This window comes from Microchirus variegatus (assembly GCF_963457635.1).
Source record: "Microchirus variegatus genome assembly, chromosome: 7".
In the NCBI taxonomy this organism is placed as follows: domain Eukaryota; kingdom Metazoa; phylum Chordata; class Actinopteri; order Pleuronectiformes; family Soleidae; genus Microchirus; species Microchirus variegatus.
In genome coordinates, this window is record NC_139808.1 from 2171593 (window position 1) to 2188966 (window position 17374).

General features: G+C 36.6%; 1 protein-coding gene across 1 annotated transcript in view; it reads right to left on the minus strand.

Moving 5' to 3' along the window:
- Nucleotides 1-1330: 1330 nt before the first annotated feature.
- Nucleotides 1331-17374, minus strand: part of LOC310930108 (sodium-coupled neutral amino acid transporter 3-like) — a 37999-nt gene continuing 21955 nt past the window's right edge. Inside the window, exons 8-16 of the mRNA XM_083893020.1 lie at nucleotides 13849-13931; nucleotides 12254-12312; nucleotides 11589-11768; nucleotides 10639-10718; nucleotides 10439-10539; nucleotides 8043-8167; nucleotides 7798-7942; nucleotides 6454-6557; nucleotides 1331-5209 (exon numbers count right to left, since the gene is read on the minus strand). Coding sequence (XP_083749146.1) covers nucleotides 5105-5209; nucleotides 6454-6557; nucleotides 7798-7942; nucleotides 8043-8167; nucleotides 10439-10539; nucleotides 10639-10718; nucleotides 11589-11768; nucleotides 12254-12312; nucleotides 13849-13931 — 982 coding nt within the window. The 3' untranslated portion in view covers nucleotides 1331-5104. The remainder of the gene's footprint in view (nucleotides 5210-6453; nucleotides 6558-7797; nucleotides 7943-8042; nucleotides 8168-10438; nucleotides 10540-10638; nucleotides 10719-11588; nucleotides 11769-12253; nucleotides 12313-13848; nucleotides 13932-17374) is intronic.

Genomic DNA, 17374 nt, shown 5'->3' on the forward strand with positions numbered 1-17374 from the left:
GACGCTTGATTTGTTCTCTCGCGTTTGTCCTTACAGGCTCCGGTAGAAACATGGCGTCTCTCTGCTAACAGTGACTATGCAACCGCGGCCCGCGACCATGTTATTTTACATGACTTTTTGAAACACTACGAAAATGAAACAAAAACTATTATACAGCGACTAGACAATGCAGGAGCACATAATATGTATAAAAAAGTGGATTTTGGGTCATATAAACCCATAAATACTACACAGTGTCCCTTTAAGCATGTTTTGGTTTTTACTGTACTTCAAAACAAAATGTTGCCAGATATTGAAAGTTATTCTGGAAAATCCATACAGACATTTTGAGGGTTAGGTGTTAAAGGGTTAAAATAAAAAACACAACATCACAACTTAGCCTTTAGCTAAATCAATCTTTTTATTGAAGGTTAGACTATTCATTATTAGATATTCAGATATTAGATATTATCTGAAAAACAATGACTTGGTCTTTTGGTTTTGAATAAAAAAAACAAACTATTCCTTGCAGGAAATTCATTTAACACATGAAAAACATTGCATTTTTAACATTTAAAACTGAAAATGTATGTATTTCTCAATTAAATGTTCGTGTAGCAGGACATTTAAGGTCAGATTTCCTCGTCTCCTACAGTTTTGACAACACACGTCATCTGAATGAGTTGTTGTTTGTGTTTCAGTAAAAACCCTCTGTGTTTTGAAGTGACGAGTTCTGCACTTGAAACTATACACTGAACAACTTAGTATATGTGTGTGTGTGTGCATATTTGGAAGTGAAATCAATCTACGAGCAACACCAAAAACCTCCAAATCCTTAATTTGTTAATTCACACTGAAGGTTAGACACTTTAAGATCAACGTAGTTTTCCCCCCCACACGGGGTCAAAGGTCACTTTGAAATGACGAGACAACGTCAAACATCTACAATTATCTTTATTTGCCAAACTAAAACTGCTCCTGATATTTACACTTTACAAAGCTGTTGTAAATATGCATCACAAATATAAAAGGTTTAGATTTATCTACATTATTTATAGAAAGCCACATCTTCATCTTCGTCATAATGCCATACGCCTTACTTCATATCGTGTCATTTCATAGATTTTTCACATCTTGAAGAACAGTTAGCCCATAATACAATATCACACTGATGTGATTACAGGAAAGAAAAATGCATATTTGATCAATCACGTGATCGCCTGGTATTTAAACATGTGTCATTTGTCTGTGTAATTGTGTTAAAGGCATCACAACACAGGTAGTCAGTTGTTTCATTTGGCATGACCCCCCCCCCCTCCCCTCCCCCCCCCCAAACTGAATCAGAACTCACTTAAAGTTTTACTAAAGCACTAAAATATTTCTCCTGCTGTTGTTTCATAAACACTTTGATCAGGAAGTTAAAAAAAAACTCCCGAGACAAAAACACAACAACACAAACAACAGAAGAATAAATAAATTATCTGAACGACGAAGTAATGACTCGCACAGCAGTTTTTCTGACGCCTGAGAGCTGTGACACAAGGAAAACCTTCTTTGGTTACAACACGGGAGAGGATTAGGTTTACACGTGTTAAACAGAAATGAAAGAAAGAAGAAAAAACAAAACGGCATGATGTCTGACGAAAATTTTTTTTTTAAGATTAAGATTTTCTTCAATCTTAGAATTCTGATTCCCCACCCCCAGAATTCTGAGTTTAATTCTGAATTTGAACTCAGAATTCTGACTCTAATCTCAGAATTCTGACACTTTTTCAATCTCAGAATTCAGATTTTTACTTTAATATCAGAATTCAGATTTTTTTTTTTATCTCATTTTTTAACTTTAATCTCAGAATTTAGATTTTTTTCCTCAGAATTCTGACTTTTCTTTCATATCAGAATTCTGACTTTTTTCTCAGAAATTCTGACTTTTTCTTTAATCCCAGAATACAGATTTTTTCTTTTATCTCAAAATTCTGACTCTAATCTCAGAATTCAGACACTTTTTTAATCTCATAATTTTGACTTTAATCTCAGAATTCATATTTTTTTTTCTCAGAATTCTGACTTTTCTTTCATATCAGAATTCTGACTTTTTTCTCTGAAATTCTGACTTTTCCTCTAATCCCTGATTCAGAATTTTTCTCTAATCTCATATATTTGACTTTGATCTCAAAATGCAGATTTTTTTTCCCTCAGAATTCCAACTCAACTCAATTCTTTTTATTTTATCCCAGAATTCATGTTTTTTTTAAATCTCAGAATTCTGACTTTTTTTCTCAGAATTCCAACTTTTTCCTTAATCCCAGAATACATCTTTTTTCTTTATCTCATAATTCTGTTTTTTTTTTTCTTTCTCAGAATTCTGTCTGTAATCTCAGAATTCATGCCGTTTTATTTTATTTATTTTTTTACACGTGGGCCTAACACTCTTCCGTAATTTGTCATAATATTTCTTTGCAAATTAAAAACAACAACAAAAACTTCACACTGTTTAAAATGTTTTAGAAAGTTAATTAGTGACATATATATATATATACATATATATATATATATATATATATACTGTATATAAATATGTGCCACTGTGACCTGTAAAACAAATGTTTGTGAACTCATATCAGTCATATTATAGGATTGAATTATAAATATTGGAAGTGCTTATCCACGTCCTCGAATTAACCTTTAATTTAACATATCGTCGCTGACTGAACATCACATCGGTGATGTTTAAAACATCAGTTATCATTACAAAGAGCCTCGTAATACTAATATAACACTAAAAGAACTATAGCACAGATTAGGAGCGCCCCCTCATTTCACTGCAGGATGTAACAGTGTTACAGAAGGAAAACCTCTCACTATAGAAGTTCACTGTAACAGGCAGAGCTGGACAGACTGGACATGAGCACATGCAACACATTCAACCTCAAAGTCTAAATATTCAACGAAAAAAAAAAAAGTAGATAAAAATACCACAAAATATTACATCGAAAGACTTTACTACAATAATTAATCTACAATATCTACAATAATTAATAATACATGAAATCAAATCCTTCTAATTCATACAATTACCGTGATCAACTCTATCGGACCCACCAGTGGGTTTGTCTTTCAATTTGACATTTAAGGTGGGGTAAAAAAAAAAGTAAAAAAAACAAAAACACATTTTAATTAATTAAAAACAACTGTAATTTAAAAATCAAAATAAGTGATTAATTGTTTTACATTTGGGAAATTATATGTTCAATGGTTTTTTTTCCGCTCTAAGAATCAAATAAGAAAATCAATACAACTTAGGGAATAAAGTCGTAATCTTTAGGGAATAAAGTCATAATATTATAAGAATAAATTCATAATCTTTAGAGAATAAAGTCATAATATTTTGAGAGTAAAGTTGTAATATTATGAGAATAAAACCGTAATCTTTCAACAACAAAGTCGCAATATTATGAGAATAAAGTTGTAATTTTTTTGAAAATAAAGTCGGAATCTTTCGAGAATAAAGTTGTAAAATTGTGAGAATAAAGTTGTATTTTTATATTGTTTATAAAGTCATCATATTATTACGAGAATTAAGTTAAAATATGATGAGTATAAAGTCGCAATATTATTACGAGAATAATGTCATAATATTGTGAGAATAAAGTCGTAGTTTTATTTATTTATTTATGAGTTTAATCGTTGTTTAATGTGTCGAAAAGTTTATAAATTATATTTTGCAACAGTTTTCTTTCACAGATATTTAGAGTTGATATCAGTCTTCTCATCTAACCCTGAGGAGGAAAATTCAATTCAATGCATTTCCTAAAAGTTTTCATTTTTACTAACTCAAGTTACGAAAGCAGCCTTTAAAATATATATATCGATTCTTGGGTTTGAATTTTCAGTTGTACTGGAAACGCGTGTCAGAAGAATAGAACATTATGATAGAATATAGAAAAATACTGTGTGTATATTCATCTTTGTGAATGTGGAGCGTGAGCATGAAATTCACAGAGAACAAAGATGTCAAACTCCAACAGTTTGGCATTTTGTGCTGAAAATCTGTAAAATCTGTAAAATCTGTAAAATCTGTAAAATCTGTAAAATCTGTAAAATCTGTAAAATCAAGGTCTTTGTATTTTTTTTGTAAAGTGTGAGTCAGTTCTATTAATAACTAGATACAAAATCTAAAAATAATACACGTGTTTTTGGATCTTTAACTTCGTCATATACAGCAGTTAAAGGCCGTTTTGAAATTAAAAGCACTTAAAGTCGCTAAATAAATATAGATATTCCTGTTCTTACTGAAATGTGGCAGAGTATTGAAAGGCATCTGGGGTTTTTTTGATCAAATTACTTTTGATATAATGTGATGATTTCTGCACATGAATATAATATCTCTGTAAATGAGCCGTGGCCTTAAAACACTGATGTGTGTGTAACCTGGACGGCGAACAGCTGCTGTTTTTGTGTGTGTCGTGAAAAATACTTTTTTTATATTTTTAGTAAAAAAATAGCTTCTGGATTATTTAGCGACCTAATGTCTGGATGACTTCCTGTCTTGATATTTCTTTACAGTACCAGCTGCAGCTGTTTGTGTGTAAATGAAGAGGAAGCAACAGGTAAGGTCCATTTTCACCACTGTGAATATGAGCTATGAGCGCACACGCACACACACACACACACACACACACACACACACACACACACACACACACACACACACACACACACACACACACACACACACACACATCCATGCTCTCTTACACACACAGATACACACACACACTGTTTAACTGTTCGTTCCTGATTACTCGTGTGAATGACGTTACCGTCGCTCTACGTTAAATTGAAACACTGAACAGTTTGTGAAAGGATTTTTTTTGGTTAAATAAGTGTTTGTTTGTTTAAAAAAAAAAAAAAAAAAAAAGAAGAAGAAAACTGGGGTTTGAACTTGGTCAATCCAGATGTGATACTGTACATTTTATATTGTTATGAAGCCCAAGGCTGTGTGATGGGCAGCACTGTAGTGTGATCCCACTGAGAGGAGAGAGAGTGTGCTCCCGTTGCATTGACCAGGGTCCTTGTTCAGCACGTGAGCACTGAAGCGCCCTCTAGTGGCCTCCAGTGGCCTCTAGTGGCCTCCTGAGCCGCGGCCGCTCCCCGATGTCCAGTCGATGATGATGAAGCTGAGACTCATCACCATGAAGGAGATGCCCAGAGCAGCAAAACAGGCGGCCTGAGAGAGGAGAGAACAAAGCAGATTTATCAACAATATCAACAATTATCAAGCACTCTGCTGTGTAATATATATATATATATATGTATGTATATATATATATATGTATATATACATGAAATTAGATTTGTGAACACTCTTTAAGAAATAAACAACACTTTATGAAATGAAACACAAAAACCAAAAAACACAATTGTCTTTTTACTCCCTCACTTGTTCTTTGTGCTTCTGACCATGGGCGGAGCTTAAGAAGCCGCCTGCTGATTGGCTACTGAGTTTTGGAGCGACTGCTCAATGGACAGGAAGTAGTCACAGGCTTCGCCTTCGCTGTCCGTCTGGAACACCTTCCCCAAGTTTTACCCGTCGACATCCCACCAAATAATTGTAAGCTAATGTTTATAATCTGACAAACGTTGATAGATACTTTTTATACAATTATACGCTTCAAAAGGACAGCAAGTCCGAAACTCAGCAGCCAATCGGCAGGCAGCTTCCTAAGCCCCGCCCATGGTCAGAAACACAAACGAAAAAACAAGCTGAAGTGAGGGAGCGCAAACAAAGTGTACTTTCATTCTTGAATGATCACATCGATATTTTATTTGCAATTTGTGTGTTTTCATTTTGTGGTTCATTTTTGTTTGCTCAATTCATAAAGTTTTATTATTTTTTCTTGTTAAAAAGTGTTTTCTGCTTCTTAAAAAGTGTTTTTTGCTTCTTAAAAAGTGTTTTTTGCTTCTTAAAAAGTGTTTTTTGCCTCTTAAATTGTTTTTTTGCTTGTTAAAAAGTGCTTTTTGCTTGTTAAAAGGTGTTTTTTGCTTGTTAAAAAGTATTTTTTGCTTGTTAAAAAGTGTTTTTTGTTTCTTAAAAAGTGTTTTTTGCTTGTTAAAAGGTGTTTTTTGCTTGTTAAAAAGTATTTTTTGCTTGTTAAAAAGTGTTTTTTGTTTCTTAAAAAGTGTTTTTTTGCTTGTTAAAACGTGTTTTTTGCTTGTTAAAAAGTGTTTTTTGTTTCTTAAAAGGTTTTTTGCTTCTTAAAAAGGTGTTTTTTGCTTCTTAAAAAGGTGTTTTTTGTTTCTTAAAAAGTGTTAATTGCTTCAAAAAGTGTTGTGTGCGTCTTAAAAAGTGTTGCTTGAAAATGACACAAATCTAATTCCATAAATATATATGTAACCAAAAAACCCAAACTGATTAAAATGAACAGTTCAAGGCGAAATGACAAAGCTTTTTTTTTTTTAAAAACTCCTCACCAGTATCTTTGGGACTGAGTTCATTGGTTCTTCGTCTTTGGGGACGATGCGGATGTAGAAAACGGCCGGGAAGATGAAAATGAGGCAAGGAGCCGACGTGGCACCTGAGAGTGTAAAAATGAAATGAAAAGAAGGAGGATGGGTCAGAAAACAAAGACGCTTTAACTCATCTGAATCTGAATCTGCGTTATTTGCAAGTCATTTCCTGCTACATTTCCCATCAGGGTTTCTAAACATACACAGTGCAAAGGTACAACTGCGTTGCTTCACAGTGTGAACTGTGTGTACATACTCCCTCATGTGTACCTAAACGCCTGGACATGTTTGTCAGAGCACAACGCGTTACTTTGAAGATGTCCTTCATTCTCGTTTTAACTTTTATGTTTTCTACTTTCATCTCTGACCCCCGTGAACTGATCTGGATCCACCGTGACGATAATATTGACTCAGTACGTCACTTAGTTTTTCCTATTCGGAACTTCATTTCAGTAAACAGAGACAGAATAAGTGACCAATAATCACACGTTATTTAAAATGTGGTCTATGTGACTTATCCTAAACGAGTCTGGAGAAATTGTTTAATTAGACGTACGGGATTGTGCTTTTAGGGAATTCTTCGGTGTGTAAAATCGGCTTTTTCTTTTTTTATTGTTTGCATAACTAGTGCAGTGCCCATAGGAAGTATGTATTCCTATAGTGGGGGGTGGAGAAGATTTGTCATGGTATGGTAATGCATGAAAAGGAATGTAAAGGCTAGCATAATACAAACACTGTGCAACCTCATTAGGCACAGTGCAAATGTTTTCATTTGGCGTGGCTGACCGTCACACAACAGCTAGCTACGCTTATGCTAATCGAAAATGAAAACATTTGCGTTGTGCATAATGAGGTTGCACAGTGTTTGTATTATGTTAGCCCTACGCTAATACTTACCGTAGCATCGCTAGCTTACCTTTGGAAAACAGGTTTGCCAAGTTAGCCACAAAGTAGTAGCATGCTAACGCAAAATAAGTATGTGCTGGCGTACTGGTGAATGGACAGCGACTTCTTCGTTTCAGTATAACACCATGTTCTGCGTTGAACCGTGTGAAAATGTCTCACCCACCTCCCCGCACCAGACAGCGCAGCTGCTCCTGATGAGCCGCTGCCTGTCTGGTGTAGTGTGATAAATCGGCTAAAATTAAAATTCCTCCAAAAAATTTGAAAATCAAGGATGCACACCATCGGGCCGTGCTCAACCCATATTCGAAATCTTAGGGCGATCTGACTAACGGTCAGTGAGATATGCCTGTCACAGACACACACAACTTGCTTTATAGATAGATAAAAATGGTCAACATTTACCAATGATGCCAAAGATGCCCAGAATGTTTGGCGCAAATATCACCAGCATGTTGATCACCGTCAGCAGAATGATGGCGATGGCGGTGTGACGCAGCCAGTTGAAAGACTTGGTGGGGAACAACATGTGCTGGATGGCTCGACGCACCTGCAAACACACACGCGCACACACACACAGAGATTAAAGAGCGTCGTAGAGTAACATCCACCGAGCGTCGCGGGGGGTGACGAATCAAAAACAAACTCACCGGAAACAACACAATAGGCACGGTCAGTGTGACGGCGGTGAGCACGGCCACACGCACGCACAGAATCAAAGTGTCGTAAGGATCAATGCGGCTGTAGGTGTGCAACAGTTCAGGCTCCACGTTGTCTGCAGGGGAAAAAAAGATAATAACAACAAGCGCTTTTGTTATTACATGCAAATATCGCTCGGTGATACTTTGTGGCATCATTATAAAAAAAAGAAGTGTTTTTTGTTTCTTAAAAAGGTGTTTTTTGCTTGTTAAAAAGTGTTTTTTGCTTATTAAAAAAAGTTTTTGCTTGTTAAAAAGTGTTTTTTGCCTCTTAAAATTTGTTTTGCTTGTTAAAAAGTGTTTTTTGTTTCTTAAAAAGGTGTTTTTTGCTTGTAATAAAGTGTTTTTTGTTTCTTATCATAATGATGATAATATTAACACAGCACCTTTCATACAAGGAGCGCTTCACAATAAAGGGAAAATAACATTTTAAAGCGGAACTAGACCGGAAGTTCCTATTATCGCTGTTTTTTTTGGTGTGTATCTGCGTCATTACCTTGTTTATGAAGCCCTGAAGGTTCGAAACAAACAGTTCAAGCGCTGCTGAGAACGTTGTGTTTTATTGTAATCTCTGGGCTCAACGAGATCACTGAAAATCCCGTTATAGTTACGTAAGCAGCGGTTCTCCTGAACAACCGATCGTCCTGCTCCGGGCACTAGTCCGGGCACATCCGGTTGCGTACAAAAGTCATAAAGGGACTGCGGCGGGGAGTCGTGACGAAGCTATTTTTAAACACTGTTAAAACAATGTTTTGATAATGAGTAGCAGTGCATCCACCGTTCCAGAGGGGGGAGCTGCGCTTCTGAGAGCTGACGTGTTAGATTACGTCACTTCCAGATACCTGGCCAATCACAACACAGGTGGGAAGGCTCTACGCTGGCTGGCCAATCACAACACACTCTGTCTTCTCGGGCGAGATTTATGGCTAAAAATAGCGCGACTGACAAGCGCTTCGAAAAGGACAGATTTCAATCGGCTCGTTTACATCAACTAGGAGGATTTTGACCATAAAAACAACTTAATATATGTAAGTAGACCTCCATAACTCACATATATGTGCAACAGGACCACTCTATGTGACCTTTAAATGCATGTATGCTGCTTTAAAATGAAAACTGTCTGCTCTTTGTAGCCAGAGAATAAGCCTTTTATTTTATATGTACTTAATAGAGACGGCACAAACTCGAGTACAGATACCGATATCCGTCTGATAACAGTCATTTTAGCGATTTAAAAGACGTAATTCTACAATTGTGTAGTAGATAAAGAACAAATACATAACCACGACATGACTCAGCTAAAATGCTGCTGCTGCTGCTGATTTTTATCTATATGTTTGGATCTGGATCTGTCCCATATCCAATCCCGTGGTTTTAATCGGCTCATCCCTCCTACGCCATCTTGAGCTCATCCTATATAAAGCCTGAGCGTGACCAAACGATGACAATCTGGGAAATGGAAAGTACGGCGCAGCAGTATGTCCCTGGTGGTCTAGTGGTTAGGATTCGGCGCTCTCACCGCCGCGGCCCGGGTTCGATTCCCGGTCAGGGAACTGTCTCTGTCTCGCCCTCTGTTATTCCACTGTTCTGATCTAGTAGAGTGCTTTCTATGTAGCTTATTCAAAAGTGTTTGGTCCGTGGAGGCCACCATAGTTCCCTTAACACACACTTGAGAGTTAGTTGCTCAACTGCGGTCTCACCACTAGATGTCACTAATTCCCATCAGTATATACACACTGCATTTTGTTACATTGTCCTGCTACCTTCAAAGTTATAGTCAATTTTAGGGCTGAAAGTAGGAAGGATATGGTCACTTTTTAAAAAAAAATACAACCTTGATATACGTGATTTCTCATGAGTCCTTACACTCTTAGAAATAAGGGTTCCAAAAGTGTTCTTCTACAAGGGCTGAGGTTCTACCTGGAACCATTTGTTTTTCAAGGGTTCTTGGTAACACTAATGGTTTCAGTAAGAACCATTTTGATCCAGAGAACCCTTTAAAACCCCTTTCCTGAATAAAGGGTTCTAAAATGGTTCTTTGGAACCTTTTTATAAAGGTTCTACCTGGAAAAACCTGGAGGGTTCTCCTATGAGGACAAGTCGGAGAACCTTATATGGTTCTACTTAGCACTTGTATTTCTAAGAGTGTATAGTTGACTGTTAACAGCGCAAGCTAAGGAAACCAATACTTTGTATAATATTTGTGTATATAGCTGCCTCTCTTCTATCTTTTATTTCTACCTTTTCTGAGACAGCATAATTTTTTGCTTTCCTACAGTTTGTCTTCTGAAATATCCCGAATAGGACACAAACACGAACTCCAAAACAAGAGCCAGAGATGTTCTCACCATAAAAGGTCAGGTAGCCAAACAGAGCTGCGAGAAAGTACATGGTGTACATGACCAGAATGGACAGGTTGGACACTTTCTGCATCTTCTTCTTTGTTGGACTGAAATCGAGAGAGAGTTCAAAGTCACATTCCGCACCGACGTGCAATCAAACATGGCGGCGCAGGGCACAGAAGGGGAGGGAGGCGGAGGTGACTCACTTGCGCAGCTCGGTGTAAATGGGCAGGACTTCAGGGTGGCAAACAAAGGCGAACGCCAAAATGGGAATAGTGTATGCTGTCTGTGAAGAGAGAGAGAGAGAGAGAGAGAGAGAGAGAGAGAGAGAGAGAGAGAGGTTTATAAACACTCTACTGTCTGAGATTATCAGTGTCCCCAAATAAAGAAGACTTTTTGAATATCAGGAAATTATCTATTTGCCCTGATACACTTTGACAGTGAGCTGACTTAAAAAAAAAAAAAAAAGTATCTCAGAATTACTTGAAATTTACCATCATAATAGTCAGCATCGCCCTGAACAAGGATCTGTTGGAAATATTCGCATTTCTCTTAAGGAATAATTTTAATGAATTTTTGAAAATCAGGAAATTATTCATCTGCCCTGATACACTTTGACAGTGAGCTGAGTTTAAAAAAAAAAAAAAAAAAAAAGTATCTCAGAATGACTTGAAATTTACCATCCTAATAGTCAGCATCGCCCTGAACAAGGATCTGTTGAAAATATTTGTAAACCTCTTAAGGAATAATTTTAATGAATTTTTGAAATTCAGGAAATGATCCTTTTGCCCTGATGCACATTGACAGTGAGCTGACTTTCTTCTCAAAAACAAAAAATATCTCAGAATGACTTGAAATTTACCATCATAATAGTCAGTATCGCCCTGAACAAGGATCCGTTGGAAATATTCGCATATCTCTTAAGAATCTCTTTTAATTAATTTTTGAAAATCAGGAAATTATTCATCTGCCCTGATACACTTTGACAGTGAGCTGAGTTTAAAAAAAAAAAAAAAAAAAAAATCTCGGAATGACTTGAAATTTACCATCATAATAGTCGACATCGCACTGAACAAGGATCCGTTGGATATATTCGCATATCTCTTAAGGAATAATTTTAATGAATTTTTGAAAAATGCGCTAAAAGTGTCTTCACCTGCGAGTTCATGGTGAACATGCGTGGGGAGCAGTGCAGGTCGGCGTCTTCTGCGGCGTGGACGAGTCCGTTGGTGTACTCGTGGCCGTGGACCGAGACGTTGACGGCGTGGTGGGTAGCCGTGCTGTTGGCCGAGTACTCCTCAAACGGACAGGGGATCTGAAACTTCTTATAGATGACCTGCAAAGACAGAGAGAGAAATGAGGATATAATCCAAAACTAGACAGATTTTATAGCATTGCTCCAAAAATGGCTGTTCGGCCCAAGATGGCGGCCTTCCTGTAAGACTTACGGCAAAGTCGTCAATGACTTTTTGGACCGTCATGACATGATTGACATGTGTACCAACTTTCGTTCATGTACGTGAAACGCGACAATAAGTCACCTAATGAAAGCAATTTCATAAGCCCCTCCCACTTTCAATTTTTTACGCACATTCCCCGAACCACTTTCAGACGTCAATTTTCATCATAGTCTGATGCGGTCGAGTTTTGGGGGATGGGAAAAGGCTTCAAAACCGCAATTTATTTTTCGAGGAAAAATAGTAATAATAAGAAGAAGATGAGCCATTTAACAGCTCAAACAATACGCTGAGAAAGAACCATTACCAGCGTGGGAAAGACAAGAGAAGAACGTGGTCTTAAGTGTGTATATCGATGACTTACAGCAGTCAGAAAGAACACCATGCAGCTCAGAGAGAATCCACTGGTGTAACCGAGGTAACCTGAAAAGACAAGACAACGAGAGACGTTTTAAAAATAGCCCGATTGATCGAACTCGCAGCTTCTTTGAGATCAGAAAGAGTGTTTTTGTAGTGAATAGCAGGGTGTGATTATGTCAGGGAAACAGGCGCCTGCTGCGTCCATTGTGAGAAGCGGAGAAAATAATAATAATAATAATAATAATAATAATAATAATACTACACTAATTGCTTGGTTTTTGAGGCAGCTGTTCAGAATCCAAATATCCTACTTTACCATGATGTAGGTTTTAAAACACACAGTAGGAAAAAAAACAGGAAACAAGTACAAGTAAAGTAATGAGGGGCTAATGTCTAGTCTGGTCAAGAGGGGGCGATGTAGAGGAAAAACATTGAGGAAAAAACAACTGTCCTGTAGCTTAAAATAGATATTCATCATGATATTTCACAGAATTTCAAAGTAAAAGTGTTGTCAGGTGTTTACAATAAAAGCATATTTATGATGCATAATAAAAGCATCAAACAAGCTTACATATATATATATATATATATATATATATATATATATATATATATATATATATATATATATGTGTATATATATGTATATATATGTATATATATATATATATATATATATATATATATATATATATATATATATATATATATATATATATATATGTATATATATATATATGACATTTAATGTTGAATAAGAAACAATTTATAATGATGTTATTACAAACAAATGTGTTACCATTATCAAAAAAATATTTTTACTAAATATATTTATTTATGTACGCGGGCTAATGAGGCGCTAATGTCCAGTCTGGTCAAGAGGGGGCGATGTCGAGGAAAAAAGTGCTGTTCTGTAGCTTAAACTAATAACACAATATTATGTTACATTCATTATGATGTTTCACAGAATTTCAAAGTAAAAGTGTTGTCAAGTGTGTAATGGTGTGTACTTCACAATAAAAGCATATTTATGATGCATTAATTATTAAATAAATAATAAAAACACCAAACAAGCTTATATATACACACCAGTTAATGTTGAATGTAATACATTTAATAATGCTGTCATTACAAACAAATGTGTTATTGTTATTATTAAAAAACGTTTCTAGTAAATACATTTAATCATGTGTGTGGGCTAATGTCTAGTCTGGTCAAAAGGGGGCGATGTAGAGGAAAAAAAGTGCTGTTCCGTAGCTTAAAATAATATCACAATAAGTATTAATCATGATATTTCACATCATTTCAAAGTAAAAGTGTTGTCAGGCGTGTAATGGTGTGTACTTCACAATAAAAGCATATTTATGATGCAATAATTATTAAATAAATAATAAAAACACCAAACAAGCTTATATATATATGTCATTTAATGTTGAATGTAATACATTTAATAAAGCCAGTGTTACCATTAAGTAATATTTCTAGAAAATATATGTATTTATGTATGATATTCTGTTGTTATTCTGGGGTTTAAACCCCTAAAACCCAACATACACTGGTCACAGAAGTCAGAGGGTGTGGTTGTTGTTGTTTACTCACCGAGTTGCTTCATTAAAGCCAGAGGGAGGATGATGCTGGCAGAGACCATGATGACCAGGTAGTTTCCATTCAGGTACCACAGACTGTTGGGAGAAAACTCTCAGTTTACTCACAGAGACACAGACAGATGAAAAACAGGACCTGAAAACGACGCTTCCACATTAAAAGTGAAGGTTTGTTAAATAAAATATCTACTCGACAACATGACAAGGGCAAAAAAAAACAAAAACCCAGCCAGAGACATCGTCCTTGGCATCAAAGACGAAAGACAAAAATGTGATTGCTAATAATTCCCTGCACAGTCTGGAATAGACTCATATTACATAACTCTGATGATCTATGTGACAGTTCACAGTCGGGGGGGGGGGGGCAGAGACATATTAGAGCCTACGTGTTAACACTAATATAACCAGGGGTCAGATACACTTTATTCAAACATGAACAGATTCATTCACTGCTTAAAAAGTTAGCAGTTTCAAGAACCTTGCTTGTGTGCATGTCCACTGAGCATTTAAAAAAAAAAAAAAGACATTGCGTAACTTTTTAAATATAAACTGTTCCATGGTCAAAAACCATTGTGGAATGACTTCACACAGAAGTCTGTTCGCTCCACACGACGCTCTACGGGTTTCTCTCTGTGTAAAGTTGAGCCCAGTGACATTCCTGCACTTCCAACAGGAAGTGATTTGTTTAATGTCTAGACAGAACCACACACACACACATTCTTGTACTTACTGTATACTGAGGACCAGCATTTCCACTTTATAAATCAACATAATTACAAATATCTACATCATGAATGACATCTACAAAGAACTACTGGTTGCAGTAACATAAAATGTCTGCAGGTGGAGCCCCAGAGCAAAAAGTGCTGGAAAACTTTTTTCCGATTTATTGTTTTTTAATTTTTGGTCCAAAATTTTACAAAAACATCATACTTAAACTATGTCGTCCAAAATGTTTAAAAAAATTTGACCAAAAATGTTTGGTCCAAAATTTGACAAAAACGTCATACTATACTATGTCATCCAAAATTTGAAAAAAAAATTTGAACCAAAATTTGAAAAAAAAAATTGAACCTAAATTTGAAAAAAAAAATTGAACCAAAATTTGAAAAAAAAAAATTGAACCAAAATTTGAAAAAAAAATTTGAACCAAAATTTGAAAAAAAAAAATTTGAACCAAAATTTGAAAAAAAAAAATTGACCCAACATTTTTGGCCAAAAACGGTACTATGTCGTCCAAAATTAGATTTATATTTTTTGACAAATTGAGTATAGCATGTTATAGCAACCTAAGTAAGTGATTTCAAAAAAACAAAGTGAGGACCGGACAAAAAGTCCTCACTCCGTAAAAATGACCTTTTGTCACCAGTGAGGTGTTTTGTTGCTTAAAAACCCTCACTGGTCCTCAGTATGCCGCAAGTACAAGAACACACACACACACACACACACAAAAAAAGCCCCCCATGAATGTCTCAGAAGTTACTCAAAAATGCGGGAATCGACACTTCTTGTCCCACCCAACCACTGCACTGCTGGTGTATACACACAAGCGCTCCCTCAGTCAGGTGTGATAGAATTGCTTGACAGGACATAGCATATAACAGTTAAGTTATAAGTGACACGACTCTAGGTTACATTTTGGGCCATATTTGATTTTTTTAAACAAAAATTGACCATATTTGGAAGAGCGGGGGCAGTGTTTAACTTTAATCTCCACTTATGAGTCAATAATCACCTTTTTTATTCAGTTATTCAGTTTCCACAGTGTTGGTTTTTTGGGGGGGGGGGGGGGGGCGGACGACTGAGGATTAACAAAGTACGTGTCGTCTTATCTTCTAATTCAACAGTTTTGTTCATTCGCCCGTGAAGCGACTTGTTTTGTCTTCTTGGGGGAAAACAAAAGACTTTCCAACACCAGAGGCTTCAGGCGTCGAGAGGAGGGGAGCAATAAGCAACATGCAGTTTAAAAAGAAACTGCCTGACTGAAACTATCAAAAACCTACTCTTAAATCCTCGGCATTGGGAGGATATTGAGCAGTCGAACTCCAGTCTTTTTAAGCTGCTAAGCCTGTTATTCTTAACCCCACTGAAGTGGGATCAGTGTGAGTTATGAGAGCAGAGCGGTGGCTCTATGACCCCCACGTTAAGACCTGGTGTTAACATCCATCCCGAGTGATCCGGTCAGAACTACAACTACTAAACTCAATCCGCCCTCAGGACAGATGAGAGACCACGTCCTCGGCTGACTTGTCCTTATGCTGATTTATTCATAGCCGCCGCCAACAAACGTAACACTTATCGTCACACGATTCCTTTTTTCCTCGTGGTGAAACTGTTTCGCCTTACAGCGACATGAATGGAGCTCAGCAAAGATGCCGATTCCAATTCCTATCTTAACCCTCAATCTTAACCTTTAATCTTAACTGGCCCCTCAAAACCAAGTGTTGAGGGTTATTTTGTCACTTAGAAATGGGACACCCCTTAAATGCAGATACGTCTTCAGACTGTAGGGGGCAGAATAACGTGAAAGCTGCGTCCAGTCTGTCAACTCCAAAAAAGAAGAAGAAGAAGAAGAACACATTTACGTCAGGATTATTTATTACGATCCGTTTGTCAGTCAAGTTATTAGGTTGTCAGTTAGTTATAAGATGATACTCATACAAATATTCAGCTGACAGTTACCACACACCACGACTTATTGAAAAGTAAACCACACCGGCCGACTATTGACAAAAGATCGTAAAATAAAAATAATGTTAAAGGGATACTTCACCGATTTGAATGTGGCTTTGTATTGCTAGAATAGCAGTAGTATTTTTTTAGAAAATGTGCTTCCCTCCCTCAGTTTTTCCCTGACTTGTAAAAAAATCTGTTTTCCCTTTTCCAAATTTGCCCTACTGTGAGTCAAATGACGCGTTTTGCATCACAGTAGGGCAGATTTTGAAAAACTGAGGTCGGGAAGCACATTTTCTAAAAAATACTACTGCAATTCTAGCAATACAAAGCCACATTCAAATCGGTGAAGTATCCCTTTAAGCAACTATGACGTCAGTGATCCATAATATGGGCCTAAACTAAGATAATACAATGGTTTTCATCATTTTTATATCTCTATTAACAAAGAAAATACTTCATTTGTAGCGTACTCGTTTTGCTGCTTTCGACGCCATCTTTGTTATGTGAAAACACGCAATGCATTCTGGGTAGCCCTTGCTCCCAAGGGTGGTCTCGGAAAATCTCAATATTGAGGGCGATACAGCCCTTAAACTCGCCCCTCAACTTCAATTTTTCTGAGAATCAGGACAGAACTTGCACTAGAGGGAGAACATTTTTGAGATTGAGGGTTAAGCAAGGAATTGGAATTCACCCAAAGTTTCTTATCTTAATCTCTGTGTCACTCACACACTTAGCCCATTGACGGTGGACACATCTGTTTAGTCATTAAAATTATAATTTTGTCCTCGGCGACGCCGGTGTGCAGGGGGGTGGACGCCCGATACGAGCTCACGTTTTGCCACACG